General features: G+C 45.7%; 1 protein-coding gene across 1 annotated transcript in view; it reads left to right on the forward strand.

Moving 5' to 3' along the window:
- The window catches only part of LOC106588469 (ephrin type-A receptor 7), a 175820-nt gene that overhangs the window by 13526 nt on the left and 136735 nt on the right, over window positions 1–25559 (forward strand). Inside the window, exon 2 of the mRNA XM_014177541.2 lies at window positions 20872–20936. Coding sequence (XP_014033016.1) covers window positions 20872–20936 — 65 coding nt within the window. The remainder of the gene's footprint in view (window positions 1–20871; window positions 20937–25559) is intronic.

Below are 25559 nucleotides of genomic sequence, written 5' to 3' on the forward strand. Positions count from 1 at the left end.
GGTATACAGTGTACTTTTGATGCAGTTTTTCTATCCTAACATGGAATTACTGTGTCTGCCTACCACTCTTGAGCCATCCACTGGTCATGTAAACCACTGTGAGCCATGACATGAGGTCCGTGCCATGTGCCCATCTATCCAGGGATTCTATGTTGGACACGAAACTAAAGACACACGAGATGTGAAACAATGTCATGTCCACCCCTGCTAATGTCTGTTCCCCTCCCATGAGCCTCCCCTCTCCTCATCTACGCTGTGTCAGTGCTCGCCTTGCCAGGCGTGACTCTGAGGGCTGCTCGTCAGCCTGAGAGTGCTGCATACCGTATCCCCAGGGTATTTCGAAATACCAATACCGTCAATATACATTTGAATAAATACTTATAGTCAACTTGTGCACTAGGTAGTAGATGAAGCAGATTACATTCATCATTATTTTTTATTATGAAGCTTACCGGTACTAGTTTGTACAATGTCCCTGTGCAGTTTTTTTTAGTAGAGGAAAGAGTGCCTCCTACTGGCCCTCCAACACCACTTCCAGCAGCATAAGGTCTCCCATCCAGGGACCAACCCTGCTTAGCTTCAGTGGCAAGCCAGCAGTGGGATGCAGGCTGGTATGCTGCTGGCTATAAGATGTGCCAAATAAATTCTATCCAGCTGGGTTTTGTTAACTTGCTAAGTAGCTAACGTTAGCTTGCAAGATGAAACTTCTTGGTAACAGACAATCCCCTCCTGGATTAAGATCCCTGCTTTCTAATAATTGTTTTCTCTGTGCTGCAAACTGCGTTTTGAGATGATTGCGTAACTTAATGAGCTGGGTTGTCTGTCTTTAGTCGGTCTTCACATGCGCTCGTTAGCATTTAACTAGCATCAGCTGTGAGGATTCCTTAGTACTTGTTAGCATTCTGGTGATGTTCTTTTGGCTTTTTTTTGTTTGGAGAAAAAAAAGATATATCCCGGGATGGCACAGGCACGGTAAGAAAGTATTGACATCTGGATACTGTTCAACTCTTGCTCCTAATGTCTTTTTATGTCCTCCCGCTAGTCCTATGCTGCTGCATCGTCCGAACGGCACATGTTAGGGGATTTAGACAGTGGGGCTTTTGACCTCACACATGCAATACCAATCAGAAATTCCTATGCACCTACTGTACAATAATGGTGTCTTCTAACATTTTAATTTCTCACTTCGAGGCCTGTTGACAGGCCTGTAGGCTGCTCTCTGTGTGCAGGGCTACTTCTGTAGTGTTTCCAATCTCACTAAAATCCCTGCGTCATCATATTCATGCCATCATGTTCTTCCTCCTCCTCAACATCTGTGCTGCAAATATGATGTGTATAATGCGTCATAGCGGACATCTCTGTAATGCATGATATCACTGTGTTTGCAATAGGAGTTCATACACTTTACATGTGAGTGACTGCATTTTAAAGCAGATGGGCTGGACTTTAAAGCAACTAATACATGTTTGATTGGAAGCTCTCCTGAGTTGAATGGACACAATTTTATATATATTTTTTTATTTATTTCACCTTTATTTAACCAGGTAGGCCAGTTGAGAGCAAGTTCTCATTTACAACTGCGACCTGGCCAAGATTAAGCAAAGCATTGCGACAAAAACAACAGAGTTATACATGGAATAAACGAACGTACAATCAAAAACACAATAGAAAATTCTGTGTACAGTGTGTGCAAATGAAGTAAGGAGGTAAGCAAATAAATAGGCCATAGTGGCGAAGTAATTACAATTTAGCAATTAACACTGGTGTGATAGATGTGCAGATGAGGATGTGCAAGTAGAAATACTGGTGTGCAAAACAAGGTTCTTGTGTTTTGAAAGGCACTTGTGTAAAGAGATTGATGCAAACATAACAGGAGTCCCATCCAGTGACAAAGCAAAGGATTTGTGCAATCAGAGGAAATATGTAATGTCGCGCCTAATCACGCGCTTATCAGCGCTGTCAACTCCTCAGTTAAACAGCCTGCCTACTGATTAGGCATTTAGACACAAGTACCACTGGCTTAATTTAAATGCACTGTGTACTGTATGCATACACCCACAAACGGTTCATTCACTCACACACCAACGCATCCTTGTCTTTGTGTGCAATCTTGCCCCCCTTTACCCGCCTCCCTTCTGGTAATGTTGGTCAAGTAGGAAATTCCGCTGGCTGGGGCTCATAAAGAATTACCCCCCCCTCATGCCCATAACACCCCATTAATCTTTTGGAGAGGCATTTGACCTTTCAAACTCAGACCTGTGGAACTTGCTCACGCACACATGCTCACACAGTTCATACCCACTCAGAGAGTACATGCACGTCTACACACACACACCCTTACTCCCTCCCTCACACACACACAGGTGCATATTGAGCCACGGCTCACTCCCTCCGTTACAATAGGAAGGCCCTCTCCTCCTCGGCAGTGTGGGTTTGACCAGTGACTTGGAAAATTGCCCGACCTTCTAATGCGCGGTTTCCTCTGCGATGAATAAATACATAAATCGCACGGCTCTGGCTCGATCGCTTTTACGACCTGCCTCCCTCCCTCACCCCTGTCTCACCAACACCCCGCCAAAGAGCAGAGTAGCTTCCTCTGAAGTGGCTACCCCCCCTGGAGACGGCTGTTCATAATGAAAGGGTCTTTGCCGTGGGGTCCTTGGTGAGAGCAGTGTAGGTGGTGGAAGCCTGTAATGGGCTGAGTGGCAGGGGCACTGTAACCTGCCAGCATGGGCCCCTTAGTATTCAGTTGTTCAGCAGAAGTACTGGAGAGGGAGGAGAGGGGGATAAAGAGGAAAAGAGATTAAAGCGGGAGACGGGTAAGAGAGGGAGGGGGGATTAGAGGTGGGTGACTGTTGTCAGGGACCACACACACACACACCGTATGATTGAGCTGAAAGGCAAAGAAGGTCATTGTGTTTCATTGCTGCTAGTGTGGAACCAGACGTGTGTCATAGGGTGGCAAGAGAGCAATGACACTATGTTACAGAGGCCTCTGAGTCAGTGGGTGTTTCTTAATATGGTACCGTGCCCCCGAGCACGCAAATTTGAGCACGGACCGGTCGGCATAGGAGTGCGAAATGGAGCACGGAGGGCAGTTTTCAGATGCCTACTTCGTTTGTACACATTTCGATGCATCGACGCAAGCGGCAACTGAATTTTTCCCAGGGTTGTTGACGCAATATTACGCAACCACGTAAAAAACTACGCAACCTTTCTTTTTAAACAATGGTTGGCTGGTTTTGCACTGAAGCAGGAAAATGTTAACTCTGGCTTCAGAATCAAAAATTATCTACTCACAATTCATGTTATGACGACAATATTTTGTGCTGATACGTTAATACATACGGTGTTCATTTTGTCATGTTTAACTGCCTAAAATATCCACTGTAGTGTGCGTAGATCTCAGGCTAACTGACAAATAATTTTTTGCTACCCACAAACAATTTGTGGCTAAACGTTGGCCATCTACCTTATATAGGAACATTACATGTAAAACTAGCTGACTAGCTAAATTATAACGATTCACATAAAGCTAACTGCTAATGTGTTTGCTTTATGTATGGTTGAAGTCGGAAGTTTACATACACCTTAGCCAAATACATTTAAACTCAGTTTTTCACAATTCCTGACATTTAATCCTAGTAAAACTTCTGTCTTAGGTCAGTTAGGATCACCACTTTATTTTAAGAATGTGAAATGTCAGAATAATAATAGAATTATTTATTTCAGATTTTATTTCTTTCATCACATTCCCAGTGGGTCAGAAGTTTACATACACTCAATTAGTATTTGGTAGCATTGCCTTTAAATTGTATAACTTGGGTCAAACGTTTAGGGTAGCCTTCCACAAGCTTCCCACAATAAGTTGGGTGAATTTTGGCCCATTCCTCCTGACAGAGCGGGTGTAACTGAGTCAGGTTTGTAGGCCTCTTTGCTCGCACATACTTTTTCAGTTCTGCCCACAAACTTTCTATAGGGTTGAGGTCAGGGCTTTGTGATGGCCACTCCAATACCTTGACTTTGTCCTTAAGCCATTTTGCCACAACTTTGGAAGTATGCTTGGGGTCATTGTCCATTTGGAAGACCCATTTGCGACCAAGCTTTAACTTCCTGACTGATGTCTAGAGATGTTGCGTCTAAATATATCCACATTTTCTTTCCTCGTGAAGCCATCTATTTTGTGAAGTGTACCAGTCCCTTCTGCAGCAAAGCACCCCCACAACATGATGCTGCCACCCCTGTGCTTAACAGTTGGGATGGTGTTCTTCGGCTTGCAAGCATCCCCCTTTTTCCTCCAAACCTAACGATGGTCATTATGGCCAAACAGTTCTATTTTTGTTTCATCAGACCAGAGGACATTTCTCCAAAAAGTACGATCTTTGTCCCCATGTGCAAACTGTAGTCTGGCTTTTTTATGGCGGTTTTGGAGCAGTGGCTTCTTCCTTGCTGAGTGACCTTTCAGATCGTCGATATAGGACTCGTTTTACTTTTGTACCTGTTTCCTCCAGCATCTTCACAAGGTCCTTTGCTGTTGTTCTGGGATTGATTAGCACTTTTCGCACCAAAGTATGTTAATCTCAAGAAGACAGAACGCATCTCCTTCCTGAGCGGTATGACGGCTGTTTGGTCCCATGGTGTTTATACTTGCGTACTATTGTCTGTACAGGTGAACGTGGCACCTTCAGGCGTTTGGAAATTGCTCCCAAGGATGAACCAGACTTTTTTTTATGAGGTCTTGGCTGATTTCCTTTGATTTCCACATGATGTCAAGCAAAGAGGCACTGAGTTTGAAGGTAGGCCTTGAAATACATCCACAGGTACACCTCCAATTGACTCAAATGATGTCAATAAGGCTATCAGAAGCTTCTAAAGCCATGACATCATTTTCTGGAATTTTCCAAGCTGTTTAAAGGCACAATCAACAACTTAGTGTATGTAAACTTCTGACCCACTGGAATTGTGAGGCAGTGAATTAATGTGAAATAATCTGTCTGTAAACAATTGTTGGAAAAATGACTTGTCATGCAGAAAGTAGATGTCCTAATTGTCTTGCCAAAACTATAGTTTGTTAACAAGAAATTTGTGGAGTGGTTGAAAAATGAGTTTTAATGACTCCAAGTGTATGTAAACTTCCAACTTCAACTGTAGTTATCTTGTTTCTTCTGTATTGGTCGAAGTAGTACGGCGTGCAAGTGCTTCTCAAATGTAACATTTTATGCGTTCCACACTCTCGCCCTCACAAGAACTTACTCAAGAAAACGTCCTCGGAGAACGAACTTGGAGCATGAATGTGTGGAGCACGGTAGTATGCATATTGAGAAACACCCAGTGTCTTCACCACAATGCAATAATCTTCGAAAGTGTGTGTTTTTTTGCCTGTTGGTCTGTGTTTGCACACTTCTAGCTGTCCTGCTTGTATATGAGTGGGTTTGTGGATTTGCTAGTGTGTGTGTGTGTGTGTGTGTGTGTGTGTGTGTGTGTGTGTGTGTGTGTGTGTGTGTGTAGACTAGCTGGTAGTGATTGCAATCAGTGCAGCAGCAGTAGATCAGGCTGTTTCAGATGGAACCGCTTTATTTCCAGTCAGTCATGTCAGTCAGCTGGATGACTCTCTCCAAAACAATCCACTAGCAGACCCACAGCTATATGGTTTCTGTTTGGCTTGCTTTCAGCTTGGTTTACTCTCTGGCTTGCTTTCAGCTTGGTTTACTCTCTGGCTTGCTTTCAGCTTGGTTTACTCTCTGGCTTGCTTTCAGCTTGGTTTACTCTCTGGCTTGCTTTCAGCTTGGTTTACTCTCTGGCTTGCTTTCAGCTTGGTTTACTCTGTGTATTTGGGCTGTGTTGCCCAATGTTGACCCAGTGATGCCAACAAAAAGAATTGATCATTTGCACTGGCAAACCCAGAGTGATTGTAGAGAGCGGAGGAGAGGAAAAACAAGAGAGGGACTTTGTCAGCCTAATTCCTATGCACAGTTGATTCATTGGCGTCTTCCTGAACGGCACACACACGTGACACACACAGAACTCCCTAAACCACAGAACTAGCAGTGATTCCCACTGGCTGAAATGAGATTCATCCCAAAACGTGGGATAGTCTTGTGTATTCTACAAAGTAGGTGACATGCATGTCCCTCAACTCACCTGTCTGTCGTTCACTCAGCATACTATACTTTACTGTAGAAACACGCTGTGTATTTCCAATTACATACATATAAAGGATGCGCTTGAGGCTCATACGGCACACGTCACTGTCTCTCACTCACTCACTCACTCACTCACACACGTCACACAGCCTTCTTGTGGTAATCTAATAACATTGTAAGAAATATGAATGTTTTAAATGTCAAATATTTAAACGTTATGTCCTCCCTAATTCTCTTCATTATATGGCTGTCCACCAGCCTCCCTCCAGCCTCAAGCAGAAACACAGCACTGTAGCCATGGTTATTAGATGCCAAAGATGCATGAAGGGAGAATTTGTGTGTGTTTACGCTAAAGTTGCATGAGGGGAGAATTAGTCCGCCGCTGGAGCAGCAAGAGCAAGGCATGTCTCTGTAGTTATTGTCTTTCCCTCTGTGTATTGTGTTGGCTTACTGTGTCTGTGTTTTCTCTGGTTTTCATGCTGTTTGCGGTCTCGGTATGCGTCTGTGGTGTTTGGCCTGTCTCACATGGAAAAATTGGTCTCGCAACGGCAGGATTGTGAGTTCGATTCCCAGGACCACTCATACAAAAAAAATGGATGCAGGCATGATTGGAAGTGGCTTTGGACAGAAGTGTCTGCCAATTGGTAGATATTATTATGGCTATATATGATGTTAGTGAGGGCTCTTGTAGAAGATGGTGGCATATTCATTGAGTCTAGGTGCGTCTTTGAGTGTGTGGTTGCACTTGCGTTGGTGTTCGATATTCTGTGGAGCTACTGTAGATCGTGTGTGTGTGTGTGTGTGTGTGTGTGTGTGTGTGTGTGTGTGTGTGTGTGTGTGTGTGTGGTGCGCTGAGGGGTAAGGATGTAATGTGTGGTCAGATGGTCAGAGGGTGAGGTGGCAGCTCATCTCTCCTGGGCAGATGGGGCCAACACAGGAAGTGCCAGTTCCTCTCCTCCCCTCAGTCACCAAGACTACTGCCATGACCATCACAGCCAGGATGGGAGAGGACTCGCACACCCACACTTTCACTGTACACAAAATGCACATGCAGAATTATGCAAAGAAATGACCACACACACTAGTTCTACAGGCACACTTCCTCTGAATTCTCACTTCCTCTACTCTCGTCCCCGTCCCCCACCTGTCTGTCTGTCTGTCTGTGTCTGGCATACTCGCGCTCTCTCTCTGTCTGTCTTTAAAGGGATACTTTGAGATTTTGGCAGTAAGGCCCTTTACCTACTTCCCCAGAGTCGGATGAACTCATGGACACTATGCTAGCTGTTACCATAGCCTTCCAGTCATTGTGCTAACGCTAGTTAGCAACTTCCTTCAAAGACATAAAAATGGTATCCACGAGATCATCTGACTGGAAAGTTTTATAATGGGCTTCATTGCCAAAATCCCAAAGTATCCCTTTAACACCCACGCACACCTCTTCTGCCTAGTGAATCATTTTCCCCCCATTGGAGTTATTTTGTCTCAAGTTGGTGTCTCCTTGAGTTGACCTTCAGAGCCACAGCCCATTAGCCTGCCACAAAGACAGTGGAGTGGTAATTCAACATTAACTAAGCCCACTCTTCCACCCCATACACAATGACAGACAACACACTCTGAGAGGAGCCATTAACATCCTGCCAGGTTGGCAGGCTTCAGAGTGGAGAGAGAGAGCGTAAAGTAGGCTGCACATCATGTTTGTATCCCCACTCTGTGGTAAATGCTCCAGAGTGGAGACGTTCAGTAGCCCCAGGTTTTCTGATCCAGCAGCCTGTGATGCTAATGCAGCCGTGTTTTTGAATGATCAGTGTTTAGTGTGGCTTCATGGGACTGCAGAGGAGGAACACAACACGCACACACCAGCACTCTGAGTACCATCCATTCATTACCTCAGACCCCCTCCGGCTCCCCCTTTCTCTCTCTGTTTATTTTTTATTTAACCTTTATTTAACTAGGCAAGTCAGTTAAGAACACATTATTATTTTCAATGACGGCCTAGGAACAGTGGGTTAACTGCCTTGTTCGGGGCAGAACGACAGATTTTTTCCTTGTCAGCTCAGGGATTCGATCTAGCAACCTTTCGGTTACTGTCCCAATGCTCTAACCACTAGGCTACCTGCCGTTGTTACACTACAACTGCCAGGGAGAAGGAAAAATGTCCAAACGTTTAAAACAATAAGCATAACGAAAGTGGTTAAAAGTTGATAGTGAATATGTTAACAAGTCCATGTGTCTCCACCTCTCCTCGTTGGTCAGAGCCCCGCGCTCTGAATGACTAGAGAACTGTTTTAGTCTCTCGCTCTCTCTCTCTCTCTCTCTCTCTCACTCAGCCACAGAAGAGTGCCCCGTGTGCTCTGAAACGTGTCCTCCGCTGGGCTGAACACAGAACATGATTCCTCTTGTCAACACACCTCCCTCCGCAGGAAACACTTCAGCACAATAAACCAACAGGGCCGTTTCGTCCAACACAAGCTGAGACGTAGTGCTTAGTTAAAGTTCAGGCTGAGTTCCAGTACTTCTCCCACTGCCCTCAAACATTGCCTTATAGCTTGAAGCATCCTGATCTTGCAGATCTGGGAGGAAGTTGTAGCAGCCAGGGGAGATTTGGATTGGAATCCAGCCTAGAAGTCTACTGTACTCTCATCTGTCTACAGCAACCCCCGTCGCATTCTTTCTTGTTTTGCTTCATGTCAACCGTGTGTGTGAGGCAGCAAGCACACACCCTCGCGTGCACACACACGCCTCCACTTTACAACAACAAGGAAACAGGTACCATTATCTGCAGGCTGAAATCTGGGGAAAAATGGAAGTGTTGTATTTGCATTTTAATTCTCTCTCAATCATGCGTGTGTTTGGTGTCGTCTGAAATTGCCTCCTGTTTTCCCCTCTTCTGTATTTATAGAGGTTCTCTGAGGCAAGCCTTGCATTCCAATCTGCCTGTTTCCACAGTATGTGGCGATGCGGCCTCTTTCTCTCCTGGTCCCTCTCTCCAGCCCCCTCTCTTTCTCGCTTGGTCTCTCTCTTCCTCTCCTCCTGGCATATCGCTCGCTCCCTCTCTTTCTCTTTCCATCTCATCCCCCCTATCTCTCGATCTGTCCCCTTTATTTTCCGTGGCTGCCAGGGGATTTTAATATGCACATATTTCTTTAGTGATGCCATATTGCAACAGAATGAGCTCTGATGCCGCTGTTGTCGCTGACCTTCCCTCCCTCCCTACCCTCTCCTATTCTCTCTGATATACCCAGCAGATTTTCATGACCATAAGATCATTCTGGCAGATGAAGGGCCTTCAGAACAAACCAACGTGTCATAGATGAATGCCTGGGTTAGAGTGAAGCCGCCTCACAATCCATCTTTATTGAGTTTACCTTCTACGGTATCAATATCTATTGTACTATCACCGTATATATCCATATGTAGGTTGAGGCGAAAACTGCTCTGCATGAAATGGATTTGTTTCGCTGTGTGACAAATCGGTCGTGACGTTGGCTGATGCATAGGTGGTATTGCTTTTATACTTCTTTCACGCATACTTGTTCACATTTATGCTCAGTCCCATCAAATTGGCTCCATTTCTTTGTATGGGTGTCCCCAGCTGGAAACAAACCCACAACCCTTGGCTTTGTAAGTGCCATCCTCTACTGACTAAAGCCACAGGACTTTGGGTCAGGCCTTTTTTCTTTTTTTACCGCGTTGGAACGTTTTAGAATCTACAACGTTTATTTCCAGCTCCATTCGTCTGCATCTGATAGAAAGATCTGGAAAGGAGCCAGGGTTTAGCCTGCTGTGATTGTACAAGAGCCCCTCCCTCCTCATTCAGACCGCAACATCAGAGGGCTGTATTAAAGCCTAGAAATAGAATGTCGACTCATCCGTCCTCATTGTGGTCTCTCTCTCCCCGGGCCTAGGTAATTGGCTCTAAATGACATGGTTGACATTTTTGAAAGCGCCATTGACTGGCAATGTGTCTGATGCCAGACACACACACACACACACACACACACACACACACACACACACACACACACACAGCCACCTAGCAGGCCTGGCCTGGTCTTAGCCACTCTCTCATATCCATGTATACTGTAATAGGTGCCTACATAAGAGGCATACTCAAATGACCCATTCATTCCATTTGGCTCAGGGATGGAGATTGGCGTAAGAGCCTTTAGGCAGAGGACCATGGCCTCCTCTGCTATGCTGAAAACAAGCTGGTGCTATATATGTTAATCAACGAGCTGCGTTCTATGTATGAGGCGCGTGCATTACCAGTGAGACGCATACATGCGTTACTAAAGCCCCTACGTCCCTTTCAGTTGTTCTCATTTGGTTCCTATGTTGTCGATTTTGGTCGACGGTAGAGCCCCTCGGGGGTGGTTGACCTCTGACCCCTGGATAACGACGGGTCAATAGGAGTTGTCAGGAGGGCATTGGAGGGAAGCCACACCTGACCCTTAACCCCTACGGGGCCAGGAAGTCAACCGGTGCCCTTGAAACTATTATGCTGTTGGGACTGACCTTATGACCTATAGAGGAAGTTCATTTACATATAGTGGCGAGGTGATGTGGTAAAGAACACATAGGAGCCATAGGAAGGTAAAATACTTGGGCCATTCTGTTTGTCTTATAGGAATATAACGACAGGTTGAATGTACAGTTCTATAGAAATATACCACAACGCGGGGGCGGGAAATGGCTCCCTAGGCATAGCCAAGTACATAGTCACATTTTGTACTGTCTGTTGACTTGGCTCGTATATATGTCGAACAGAATGGCAGCAATGATATTTCAGTCTCATTCCGCCGTTCCGTTCCTCGTATGGAAATCTACTGTATAAGTGATCAGAAAACAAGCATGTCGACATGACTATAATTATCCAGGCCATCTGGAGTAGCTATGACAGTTTTGTACATGAATGTGGTGGACTCGGAGGGAACAGAATCTACTCGTTGCTGTCATCTGAGCCGTTGTGTTAATGTGAGTCTCTAGGGTGCGCAGTCATTTCACAAGTGGCAAGTAGGAGTGTGTGAGAGTGACTATTCGCGTGCCACTGACTCCATGGAAGGTGTTATTGTGGTCATTTGGCAGTTAATTTGATCTAAAGCCTCTTACTATGAAAGCGGAGGCTAGTCAGTATAGTATTTGTGGTCCGTGTGGGAATAAACCCACAACCTTGGAGTTACCAGCACCACACACCAACCAACTGAGCTATTGGAGCCTTCCCTTGAACCAGCCTTCAAGACATGCTCCAGAACTTTGGCGAATACTACGTGTTTTCTTGAAACCTCCCACTTGGGGATGGATGTGTGTCAGCGTGTAGCTGCATGTGTAATCTATGAGCAGAATGAGTGGATCACACGCACTGCAGCGTGAGAGAGGGAGCAATAACCTGGTACACGTATCTGCACATTTTGTGCCTTATTAAGCCTTTTTCAGGGGGTCCACTTTTGGCTCGTGAGCACTACTTTCAGAACTACTGGCTAAAAAGTTGTACAAAAGTACCTGAGAATCGAATATTTATGCAATTTAGCAGACACTTAGTAATGATTAGTAATGCAGGCATACATTTTGAGACCTTTGCATAAGTAGGAGAAATTAGCTATTTTGAGCAATATTACTGAAATTAATATCGTTCCATTATCTGGCCCCAGATAAGCAAATTAACAATTGACGGAGAAATGAAATGAGACTATCCGCACAACCAGGATTTGTGGGTGTTGACAGTCAATGGTGTGAAAACTTGGTGCCTCCCTGGGGATTGTGTGTGTGTGTGTGTGTGTGTGTGTCGGCTTGTTTGCCTGGAGGGCGGCAGAGAGTCCTCAGTCGGTGGTAGAGTGCTTTATCTCTCATTAGACAAGCGCTTTGATTCCATTAATTACTGACGTGCTGTTTGAGGTTCCAACCCAACCGGAAATTGAATCACTCAAATGATTTATTTATTGCCTCGACTCCTTGTGTGTATTTTCCGTGCAGTTGTTTGAGTGGTAGGCATCTACGGTTGGTGTGTTGTGGTGATTCTTCTTGGTCTTTGGACACCCTTTTTCCCCGGGCCTTCCCTTTTCCATGTTGTCGTTGTGGAATGAATACAGTCCTGTCCTGGAGGGACTGGCTCCAGTCTTTATTCTCCTGGATCGTTTGTGCTGATGAGGCTCCACTCTGATCTCGTTGAGTCAGTCCACCTGCATGGCTGATCAGTGGAGTCTCCTGTGACGGAGGGGTGAATACGTCCATCTGGCCAACAGCGCCCGGGGTGTTGAGGGGTTCTGAGACTACACACATGCGCCTACGCACACACACACTCACCCTCTGCGTCTACCCATTACACTGCTGAGCTCATCTGATTTGTTCTGTCTCTGGAGCCGAGCATCAGACTTGTGTGTGTTGTAGTGTATTTAGAGCCCTGCTCCCGTCATTGTCCTTCACTACATTTACACAGACTTGTTTTAACGCAGACAGATGGTTTTTCTAGCCTATCGACTCACCCAGCTGTCTTTCTACAATGGGGCTAGTTATGTTTCCTATTGACTGATTGGCTGTCAGCCCTATTGACCTGGCTGGTCGCGGTGCTGCGTATTGACTGATGACTCCCTCGCCGCACGCCTCCGCACTTCCTATTGGCGTTCGTCCCCCTTGCCATCGTTCATCAATGGAATGAAGATCAATGCGTCCGATCATGCCTGGCCACGCCCTCCCCCCTCTCCCCTCTGTAGACAGGAGATGACATGACCTGTGATAGAGAGGAGGAGGAGGAGAAGAAGAAGATGTTGATGTAAGTCCAGGGCCCGGCCGGCTTTTCCCAATCCATTTGTGGACATAGTTTGCCTTTGCTCCTCGGTGTATTCCTTTTGTTTCGTTCGTTCGGACTCCCTCTGTCTCCTCCCACCTCATCCTCTCCCCACCTCCCTCACATCCACCCATTTGTTCTTCCTGTACCTCTTTTCCACATATCCTTCTCCTCCTCCCTCCCACCCTCTATTCTGACCCTCTCTCCTCTCCACCTCCCTCCCATCCTCTATCCTGACCTTCTCTCCTCTCCACCTCCCTCCCATCCTCTATTCTGACCCTCTCTCTCTCGTCTCTCCACCTCCCTCCCATCCTCTATCCTGACCCTCTCTCTCCTCTCCACCTCCCTCCCATCCTCTATCCTGACCCTCTCTCTCTCGTCTCTCCACCTCCCTCCCATCCTCTATCCTGACCCCCTCTCTCTCTCGTCTCTCCACCTCCCTCCCACCCTCTATCCTGACCCTCTCTCCCTCTATGGGTTGTAATGGGAAGCTCTGTATTGGCTGGTGCCTTTGTTTCCTTTTGAGCAGAGCAGACCAACCTGCTGGTTGTGTTGTTGGTACAGCACATCATGGCAGCACATGCAGCAGCGGTCCGCTTCTACTGTCCGTGTAGGCTGCTCTGAGAGAATAATGAAATAAAAGTGTGTGTGTGAGTAATATGAGCGTTTTGGATTAGTTTAATATGTAGGCTGGGTGGGTGGATTGTATCCCAATGGATTGTGGTTGGATTGTATCTCAGGTGCAGAATTGCTGCAGGAAAAAGTTGTACGAAGCTTTTTATTGGAATTCTGTCCTGTCTGTCCGTCCGTCTGTCTGAACCTTGACTTGAGCAGGGCAGCAGGTGCTATTCAGTCAGCGGTCAGTGAATGGGGGGGGGTAGAGACAGTCTAATTTAATCTAAAGTGGATTCTTGAGATGGAAAACAAAGTCAGCACAAAGCTTGGAGCTGGTTTCACTTATGTAACAATTCTGCACTCTTGACTCATCATTAATAAGGGAGAGGAGAAAGTTACAGGGGAGGAAAATGGGGGAGAGTGTTAGTGAGGGAGGGCGATCGAAGCGGGGGGGTTAGCAAGAGGAAGAATAGAGAACTAGGGACTGGGGTAGAGGGAAAGGCGAAACGGCAAGGGGGCGAAGGCGAGACGCAGTGAGGGTGAGCGAGGGTACAAAGGTGAGCATGAAAATGAGAGGGAAAAAAGTGATTAAGAGAGTGCGGGTGTCACACACTACCGACCCTAAAAGTCTCTCTCTCTCTCTCTCTCTCTCTCTCTCTGCCTCTCTCTCTGCCTCTCTCTCTGCCTCTCTCTCTCTCTCTGCCTCTCTCTCTCTCTGCCTCTCTCTCTCTCTGCGTTCTCCTCTCCTCCTCCAATAGCATCGGAACATGCTGCCTCTCCGTCCGGTTAAATAATGCATCATTCTGCTCGGCTGGGCCTGTATGGAAATGGAAGGCACCACACCAGCGATACAGCCTCAATAATGCAGCAGTCATCTGAAAGGGTTATCGGGTCCTCTCATCCAGAAAAAGCTGCCCCTAACACGCACCGCAACGCTACGTTGTTGCGAACAACAAACGGAACACCCAGAACAAAAAGGTTAAGTCTCCCGGTTGGCACTGCGACAAGGAGCCTGAAGGCGTCCGCTTGTTTCCCAGCTGAAACAGTTCCTAACAGTTTTGTGCGTGTATTATGATGACGGTCTTTGTGGTCTTTCAACGAGAGACGACTCGTTTTCATACACATTTGTTTTATTTGGGGGGAGGAATTACGCTTGCACAACTGTTTGCACATGGGTTCTTATGGGCACCGCCCCACGTGGGCCGAAATGTGCTGCGGTTGTATGCATCCGTGCCCTCTGCACTACAGACATGTCAGAATGCATCTCTCCTCATACGCATACAATGCATCAAATATGCAGTATTTTATAGGTTAACCTTCGCCTCTGCACTTTCTTTCTCCCATGTCTAGCCATTACCCCGGTAGCACTCAAAGTTCTGCTCTCTCTCTCTTTCTCTCTCACTCTTTCTCTCTCCCTTTTTCTTGTTCTCTCCTTTTTCTTGTTCTCTCCCTTTTTCTCTTTCTCGTTCTCGTTCTCGTTCTTCTCCTCTCGTTCTCGTTCTCGTTCTTCTCTCCTCTCGTTCTTCTCTCTTTCTCTCTCTTCTCTCCTCTCTTTCTCTCTCTTCTCTCCTCTCTTTCTCTCGCGGTTATGTAAGCACATCCAGTTCCTCAGAGCGCCTAGCCAGAGCCAGAGGCATCCCTCCCCTCTGGGACTCCCTGTCCTCCCTCTGAAGCCAGGCTATTACTACACTAGACCGAATACATCTCTGCCTGGATCTCTCTCCTACTAACTCTGTGGGAAAAGTACATCTATTGGACATTTTAATCTGTAACGGCCATTTTAAACTCCGTTTATGTTAGACAGGGACCATGCTGGACTCCCCATAGTCTCCAACAGCACAGTTTATGATTTAGGCTGTCTATTTCCGCCTCTGCATTCTACCGAAGTTGCCACCTTAGTGCCCCCCCCCCCATATTAGTTGTGGGCACAGGGGCACAGCTCTGGTTTATAATGAACCACCAGTGAAGTCCATCCATAGATACCTGGCAGGCTGCCTCCTAGAGGTTATCCCAGAAATTAAACCTGGCTTCCCTGACTGCATCACCTCCAGACACTCAATTACTCCCCTTTAAGAATTCCCCTCCCAAAGGAAAAAAAAAGCATCTGTCTTTCAAAAAGCGAAAAGAGGCTATTTCTGCTTAGACATTTGCTGCCTTTTCCCACAGTCTTCAGGTGACAGCATAAGAGCAGGTCTGTATTCTTAACACTTCTTAGTTGGCATGCTGATTCAGGATCAGTTACTCACCTTTTAGATCATAATGAATGTGATTATATGGACAGGGTGGGGCTGATCCTAGATCCTACTTGGAGACATTTTGGGAATACAGGTCCAGGACTGCATTCAGAGCTGTAAGGTAAGGCTGTGATACTCTCTCTATTCTCTCTCTGACAGGGTGGTGGGTTCCTCTCCTAGCCACAGACAGTGCCTCTGAACAGGTTGGTCATTCACATTCGCGGCTGCTGCCAGCCACCCAACCACCTGTCATATACTGTCATGTGGAAAACAGTCCAGAGAGAAAGGGGGGCGAGGGAGAAGGATGGAGAGACGGTCTGAGACTCGTGAGTTGAAATGAATGAGGAAAAAGAAAAAGAGATGGGACTCAATTAACCTAGCAGCAACCCGGTGGAACTCAAGTGTGTTGCCATGACAAAGCCTTCTGGCCACGTAGTGGTTTCTCTCATTTTATAGTTAACACACTGAGGTGTGTGGCTGGGGGGTGGGGGAGGGAGGAGCGTCATAGAGAAAAGGCAGTGCTCCTTAGACCCCAATATTGGAGCTGAAAGTTTAATGATGCTGTAAAAGGCAGAGCCAGGGTCTGTTCTGGAACCTGTACTGACACTCCGGAGGGGACCAACTGTTGCCCATAGTTGTGTGTGCATTTTTTTAAGTTAATTTTTTTATCAAAAAGGGGCTTATGTGTTCCAACGGTCTGCCCGTCGGTGTGGCTTAATTTTAGAACATTTTAGAGGCCCCCATCTTGACGGCGTAGAGACATTGTTTGCATTTTTAAGCAGATTTCCTGCAATTCAAAAAAAATTCTCCATGGAGCTGAGACATTTTTGCAGTTTTTAAATTCCTGCAATTATAAGCATTTTACCATGGCTAATGCTGTGTTCTTTTGCTCATGGCTAATGCTGTGTTCTTTTGCTCATGGCTAATGCTGTGTTCTTTTGCTCATTGGCTAATGCTGTGTTCTTTTGCTCATGGCTAATGCTGTGTTCTTTTGCTCATGGCTAATGCTGTGTTCTTTTGCTCATGGCTAATGCTGTGTTCTTTTGCTCATGGCTAATGCTGCGTTCTTTTGCTCACTGGCTAATGCTGCGTTCTTTTGCTCTAACATAATAACAAAACCAGTACCGCTAAAATAATTTACACTGTTTGGATTTGGCAGCACGCCCAATGGTAGAAAAGTCCTGTGTGTGTATTTTACACTCATCTGTTTGTGTCTGCTCTCATGTAGCTGTATGTGTATTTGTATATCTCCCCTCTCCCTCTCCGCCCTCCTCCCATTCCCTCCATCTCCCCCCTCTCCCTCTTAGTGTTGTCCTATTAGAGGGATAATGTGTGGACAATAGCTCTCCCCCTGGGTCAGTGGCCTGCCTATCCCAGTCTCCTCTCTCGCTGAGCCCCAGACCTGTTGGTCTGACTGTAGCCTGATAAGTTGCTCGGGGGTTGCAGGGTGGACACTGGAACAACGTAGATAATCCTCTCTATTGAACTTTATGGGGCTCATTTCATAATTCTCCCTTTCACTGTGACTCGGGAGGGGAATTATTATTTGTATATATATGTGTGTGTAAGGAGACTAGCACTGGCACCAGCTTAGTCTACTTCGTTGCTGCTGCTCTCACTCCTTTCAGATAAAACATGCTGTCGTACGCTCTTCAGTCTTTGGCTCTCACGTCTGTATAGAAATGTAGTTGAAAAGCGAGCCACACACACACACACACACACACACACACACACACACACACACACACACACACACACACACACACACACTATCGCTTAGTAAACTGCAACACAAAGAAACAAGTTCACCCTTTTACATACGCTCATACTGCCATGCTAACAGTACTGCCCCCGCATGCAATAGGAACCATTGTAGGATAAAATTTGCCTTCAGAGTATTCATTGAACAATGGCCTATTAGTATAATCCCTCCATACAGCTGTCTGTCTTCCCTCTTTTCCCTCCCTCCATCCCTTTGTCTTCACCAGTTAGTAACGTAGGGATATGAATTCAGTGTCAGCAAGGCCAAATAACTCAATTTAAACGATAGAATGAGGCACAAGTGCCTTTCAGGATGAAGAGAGCGAGAGCGGCACTTAGTAGTTAGATGGAACAAGGACTCTCTCCAGTTCATTTGTGTGTTTAGCACTAAATGCCCTTCTATTGAATGCCAGGGCTGCCTGGCTCATCACTGCTGCTGCTGGAGGAGAGGACAATTCCCCTTCGCTCTGTAGCTGAGAAATATGGGGCTTCAACAAAGGACTTCTGTCAAAGTCATAGACGTCACTGCCCTCTTTGAAATCGACAGTGTAGAATAGAAAGTTAGGTTAACGACCGTATGTTCCTTGCTTTGCTGCTTAGTCAAATTGACATCAAAGGTAGATTAGCAGTATTTTTCACTGTTTCCAAAGAGGGTTTCATACGATGTCATAAATCCTCTGATCAAATGATGTTGTACAGGTGGCCTGATGTTGTGTAATGCGTTCTCCTATCATAACCGTCTGCGTTGACTGGTTCACTTTCATCATATCCTCTTTGAAGGACACTAGGCAGCCTCATTGGATTGAAACCACAAAATTAAGATTCATGGCTTGACTCGAATATCCACATTGTTCTAAACTAAACGATAGGCAATTATTTATAAAATGACCCCCCCCTGGAAATCTGTGTTTAGCTGTTGATATTGGTCACGGCCATTACATTAGTCATTAGCCACAAAGAGAAGCATGGTGTTCTCTCTCTCGCGCCTCCTCTAAAGGCCCAATAGTACGTCTAACTAGGGTGTGATTATTCCTATTAGTTATTATGATCAGAGCACGGACTTTCTGTACGCACTACTGACTGACTGATGCTTTCAGATGTCTTTGCTCTCTTTATTTAGTCTCTCTCTCATTCTCTCTGGCAATTGTCATTCTGATCCCTTTACTCTTTCTTTCACGCTTTCTCTCCCTCTCTCTCTCTGTCCCCCTTTCTCTCTTTTCTAATGCTGCTCTAAAAGGCTGTCTGTTATCAGTGACGCACAGCCAGGCCCAGGACTCTCTGTTGTGTAAAAGGGGAGAACAATACCAGTTTGAAAAAAGAGATCTCTCCAAGGATGCGAGGTACTTTCAAACTTTTTAAGCACTGTCCAAGGTGCTGACATGGCACATTATGCAAGCACCCCCATCAAAGGTTGCTAAATATCAGTGGGTTTTTATGGAAGCGCTGCTGTCCAATGTTCTAAAGTATCAGTGAAAAGGCTTGTATGCACCAAGGTTGCTATGTGTCATCCATTATTAATATTGTAGATGCACTGTCCAAGGTTCTGAAAAATCGGACAGAAACTGAAGTTGCAGTAGTCAGGCTGCCTAAATGTTAGATGGCTACTGTAGAAGAGCTGTCCAAGGTCCTGAAGAGCAGTTCTGCTGTATGTAGGTTGTCATGGCTGAGAATGTGCTGTCCAAGGTCAGGGGGTTGGGCCAGGGCTGCCCAACCCTCTTCCTGGAGTCCAACCCTAATATAACACACCTGATTCTACTTATTAGCTGCTGAACAAGACCTTAACTAGCTGAATCAGATCTGCTAAATTAGGGTTGGACTGAAAACCTACAGGACAATAGATCTCCAGGAAGAGTGTTGGGCAGCCCTGCTCGAGGGTGCTGAACCACCGCTCTAGCTGTTTGCTTTCTATGGTGCTGAAAGGAGTCTAGACTCTCAATATCCTTTGTGTCCTTAATGCCCTGGCTTGTTTTCTAGTAGCTGCTGCGTTTTAAAGTTACAGGATAAAAACATGTTGTCCTACAAGCTTAATTCCTGAACAGATGGTGTCAATGCACTTACGAAAATATGTTTTATCAGCTGGAAATAGTTGAGATTAGCCAAATCCCCAAATATAATGTGGGGTGTTATTACTTTAAGTGCAGATATTCAAGTATGTAATCACCTCATTTTCCTCTAATGGCTAGTATGTGGGTTTATGTTCTAAAGTTATGTCCAGTAAATCTCAACTACAGTGGCTTATTACCTCTTTATAAAAGTTCTCCATTTGCTTTATGAGTAGTGCGTGACCCTAGGGATTTCAATGCTCATCTCTCGTTCTGATTGTTTTAGAATGTTCAATTAAACTTCAACCCAACCCCCCCCCCCCCAATTGTTTTTTAAATAAACTGAATTTGGATCAATTTCTGCATTTCCTGCACTCATCTGAGATCATTTCCACACTGTCACGTAGGGCTGCACAATATGGGCAATCTATAACTTATTTTTAACATATGTTGCAACTGTGATTTGACTTGCGATTTTAGTTGGAATCATGCGAACTGTTGGAATCATGGCAAGAAATATAGATTGTTCTAATTCTATAGTTAGAAGGTTATAGTGGACACTTTGAATGCAGTGTTGTTTGACATGACAACAAATGACAATGCCAGGGAGGAGTTATTGTGACAGAGTAGGAACCAGTGTTGGTTAGTGTTTCCTAGGGGACCCTATAATCTTTGGCTGTATTAAATGTTTTCCCTTAGCTACTTCATGTAGCTAACATATTCATGTTTCGCCTATGCCTCTTTGATTTAAAATATACTGTTGCACAAACAACACATTGATTTAGGCCTACATCATCACTGGTATCAGGCTGTATAGCTAGCTACGTTTGTTCTGACTCAGTACATTTATTAGCTAGCTAGCCAGATAACTAGCGATTAGCATTAGCGGCTAACACGACTTAGCCACAACTTGCTAAGAAAAGACAAACTAGCTGTGTGCAGATGTAAGAAACACAAACTAAATGTGTAATTTATAGAACGCTTGTGGATTTATATTAAGAAGCAAAGTGGAAACGGCATCGTAAGTCATCAACATTTGTTTCATGCGCTGCATTGACCATGCAGACTGAACGCTGGGTGTCTCTGGTCGAGCAACAACAAATGCACGGTGACGGGGTGGGCATCTGTAAGTCAGCTCTGGATGCGAGTGTCTGCTTACTGACTGAAATGTCTGATGTGATGAGACCATGAGATGACGTGTGGTGTTTGATGCAGACTGGCGAGATGTAAACGACATTTGACTTCGACTAACCTAATGCTATTCTCCCCTCTTTCTTTACCGTTCTTTCTTTCAGTGGTCCTGCTGAACTCTAAAGAAACTCAGGCAGAGCTCGGTTGGACGTCGTACCCCTCCAATGGCGTGAGTGTACCAGCCTGTTATATACTTTTGAATGTGTATGTTTGTGTGTATTTCTGTGAGTTTGCGCGTGTGCATGTTTTGAATGCTTGTGCCCATGCATATCTGAAAAGGGGTGTCTGTCTGTCTGTCTCTGTCTGTCTACATCTACACTTCAGCTGGGACGATAAACCAGAAATAATCGACACCAACCATACCAATGCAGGCATACTTACCGCAGGCATTTTGCTGATGCCGTTCATTGCAATAAGTAGTTTATACTAGAGAAATGTGAAGTTTTAGCATGAAATAAGTTTGCTAATATTGGTAATTGTTAATGGGACGACTGATGGCTACAACCATCAAACTAGTAGTAGTTGAAAGGACAAGTGTGGTGCACATTAATGTTCTAAACTTAACATTCGGTTTATCGTTATCGCATCAATTTATCACAACATGGCCTGGCTCTTATCGACACTCCCTTTGTGCCACGGAGTAGTCCAGCTTGCTTCTAGCTCGAACTGAGAGCAGGTCCCCTGACCTCAGTGGGCATAGTTCCATGGAGCACTCTGCCCAAATGGACTGTGAGTGGACAGCTGTCCCCACCTCTCTGCCCCCTGTACCTTCCTCCTCCTTCCCCTCGCTCACCCTCCCTGAACCAAACAGAGCAGAGCTCGTCACTTCACGCTAATCGATGGCCTAATCCTGGACAGGATGTCACTGCACCCACCGCCAGAGACACACACAGCCACATAAATTGTCCCCTCCGCTATCGATTTGGCTTGTAAAAACCACACGCTAACTTATGAGTGACTGGAAGATAAATAATAGCCGGTGGAGGAACGTTTTTAAGAATCACTGAAGACGAAGTGGTTTTTGAAGTCACTGGCTATCATTTATCTTCCACTCATACGTTTTGTCACTGAACTATAAGACTGTGAATGATTTATCATGCTCTTTTATGAATCGATGGGGCTTCAAGTTTTTGAAGTGGAAATGAATGGACTTGTCCAATTCATATACTTCAGCCAGACTGCTGAAGTATGTGAAGCGTACCTTTTAAAGTCATTGCAGTGCAGCAGTCTTTCGTAACTCGTTGTCTGTCACCAAACCACAAGACCTAGGCTTAGATAAACTACCCCAATCCAATGTTGCTGCTATAAATCAACTTGTGGAAGCTAGATTTAGTCAATGGATGGATACAGTTCCACTGAAGCCAGCGTGCACACACACACACACACACACACACACACACATACACACACACACACATTCTGAATCATGTTGAGTCTGTGTCACCATGGACTTAGCAGCACCCAGGACCATACCATTACCAAATTGGCTGGTTTTTCAATGATAAAAGGCCATCTCCATATCCATCCTTACATTGGTCAATTGGTAAAAGTCAGACTTAAACATATTTCTTTATCGAAACTAATTGAACGCTTCCTATGTTTCCTACAACTCACTGTGATACACAGGCTACGTATTTGTGTGTGCCGATGAAACCGTGAATGTGCCCAAAATGGTGGGAAGTAAAGTGGTGTGAGGAGCCTAGCCCTTCAGCACAGGCGCATGTTCCCAAAGCATCTCGCCTCTTATTCATTTGTGATTTATAAGGCAAAACTGATCCTAGATCAGCACTCCTACTATGAGAACCTAAATTCATACATAGCCAGGAGTTTTTCGTGACCCTGTGACCTAACCAGGAACATGTCCTGACCCTTGTGATGTCAATTAAACATTACACAATACAGAAGGGCATTTTTTGATAATATATTTCAACATGTTCAGTTGTTTGGCTAGCTAATGCAGTCCCACTAGGGCGTTTAGCAGAGCTGCAGCGTTGCTCATTCAGCACACATGGTGAGTCAGTTTTACCTGCAGTCCAAAATGATGACGGCCATGTGGGCACGTCTCCCGCAATCTGTTCTTTATTTACCCAGTTAATTCTGGACGTGGCAGCCATTTGCATTTTCCCTCCCCATAGTGTCAGTGGGCAGCTGTGAGCTGCTTACAGCTCTATAGTCTCTGTGGAGGCCTGCCACTGTAGTTTGTCTTTCTCTCTGTTGTCTTGTCTCTCTGTTGTGGGGAGAGGGAGGCACACACACACACACACACACACACACACACACTGGAGGCTCATTTACTCCTCAATATCATGTGTGGTTTTGTCTGTGGAGAGTGGAGATACATTAACACACACTCTGGAGGATCATTTAGTCTTTCTCATACTTCACTAGTACAGAACCCTAGTGCCAGCCTCTGCAGGCACAAACCCACACATGATAGTTACCCTCTGTCTGGATTATGTCATACAGTTGACCCACAACAACTCCCATTTTGTTGTGGGTCAACTTTAGGACTTCCATATATATATATGTGTATGTGTGTGTGTGTATGTGTGTGTATGTATATACACTGCTCAAAAAAATAAAGGGAACACTTAAACAACACAATGTAACTTCAAGTCAAATCACACTTCTGTGAAATCAAACTGTCCACTTAGGAAGCAACACTGATTGACAATAAATTCCACATGCTGTTGTGCAAATGGAATAGACAACAGGTGGAAATTATAGGCAATTAGCAAGACACCCCCAATAAAGGAGTGGTTCTGCAGGTGGGGAACACAGGCCACTTCTCAGTTCCTATGCTTCCTGGCTGATGTTTTGGTCACTTTTGAATGCTGGCGGTGCTTTCACTCTAGTGGTAGCATGAGACGGAGTCTACAACCCACACAAGTGGCTCAGGTAGTGCAGCTCATCCAGGATGTCACATCAATGCGAGCTGTGGCAAGAAGGTTTGCTGTGTCTGTCAGCGTAGTGTCCAGAGCATGGAGGCGCTACCAGGAGACAGGCCAGTACATCAGGAGATGTGGAGGAGGCCGTAGGAGGGCAATAACCCAGCAGCAGGACTGCTACCTCCGCCTTTGTGCAAGGAGGAGCTGGAGAAGCACTGCCAGAGCCTTGCAAAATGACCTCCAGCAGGCCACAAATGTGCATGTGTCTGCTCAAACGGTCAGAAACAGACTCTATGAGGGCGGTATGAGGGCCCGACGTCCACAGGTGGGGGTTGTGCTTACAGCCCAACACCATGCAGGATGTTTGGCATTTGCCAGAGAACACCGAGATTGGCAAATTCGCCACTGGCGCCCTGTGCTCTTCACAGATGAAAGCAGGTTCACACTGAGCACGTGACAGACGTGACAGAGTCTGGAGATGCCGTGGAGAACGTTCTGCTGCCTGCAGCATCCTCTAGCATGACCGGTTTGGCGGTGGGTCAGTCAGGGTGTGGGGTGGCATTTCTTTGGGGGGCCGCACAGCCCTCCATGTGCTCGCCAGAGGTAGCCTGACTGCCATTAGGTACCGAGATGAGATCCTCAGACCCCTTGTGAGACCATATGCTGGTGCGGTTGGCCCTGGGTTCCTCCTAATGCAAGACAATGCTAGACCTCATGTGGCTGGAGTGTGTCAGCAGTTCCTGCAAGAGGAAGGCACTGATGCTATGTACTGGCCCGCCCGTTCCCCAGACCTGAATCCAATTGAGCACATCGGGGACATCATGTCTCGCTCCATCCACCAACGCCACGTTGCACCACAGACTGTCCAGGAGTTGGCGGATGCTTTAGTCCAGGTCTAGGAGGAGATCCCTCAGGAGACCATCCGCCACTTCATCAGGAGCATGCCCAGGTGTTGTAGGGAGGTCATACAGGCACGTGGAGGCCACATACACTACTGAGCCTCATTTTCACTCGTTTTAAGGACATTACATCAAAGTTGGATCAGCCTGTAGTGTGGTTTTCCACTTTAATTTTGAGTGCGACTCCAAATCCAGACCTCCATGGGTTGATAAATTGGATTTCCATTGATTATTTTTGTGTGATTTTGTTGTCAGCACATTCAACTATGTAAAGAAAAAAGTATTTAATAAGATTATTTCTTTCATTCAGATCTAGGATGTGTTGTTTAAGTGTTCCCTTTATTTTTTTTGAGCAGTATGTGTGTATGTATGTATGTGTGTGTATATGTGTGTATATAATTTCTTTCATCACATTCCCACTGGGTCAGGAGTTTACATACACTCAATTAGTATTTTTAACATTGCCTTTAAATTGTTTAACTTGGGTCAAACCTTTTGGGTAGCCTTCCACAAGCTTCCCACAATAAGTTGGGTGAATTTTGGCCCATTCCTCCTGACAGAGCTGGTGTAACTGAGTCAGGTTTGTAGGCCTCCTTGCCTGCACACGCTTTTTAAGTTCTGCCCACAAATGTTCTATAGGATTGAGGTCAGGGCTTTGTGATGGCCACTCCAGTACCTTGACTTTGTTGTCCTTAAGCCATTTTGCCACAACTTTGGAAGTATGCTTGGGGTCATTGTCCATTTGGAAGACCCATTTGCGACCAAGCTTTAACTTCCTGACTGATGTCTTGAGATGTTCTTTCAACATATCCACATAATTTTCCTCCTCATGATGCCATCTATTTTGTGAAGTTCACCAGTCCCTCCTGCAGCAAAGCACCCTCACAACATGATGCTGCCACCCCCGTGCGTCACGGTTGGGATGGAGTTCTTCGGCTTGCAAGCCTCGCCCTTTTTCCTCCTAACATAATGATGGTCATTATGGCCAAACAGTTCTATTTTTGT

The sequence above is a fragment of the Salmo salar genome, chromosome ssa27 (genome assembly GCF_905237065.1).
Source record: "Salmo salar chromosome ssa27, Ssal_v3.1, whole genome shotgun sequence".
In the NCBI taxonomy this organism is placed as follows: domain Eukaryota; kingdom Metazoa; phylum Chordata; class Actinopteri; order Salmoniformes; family Salmonidae; genus Salmo; species Salmo salar.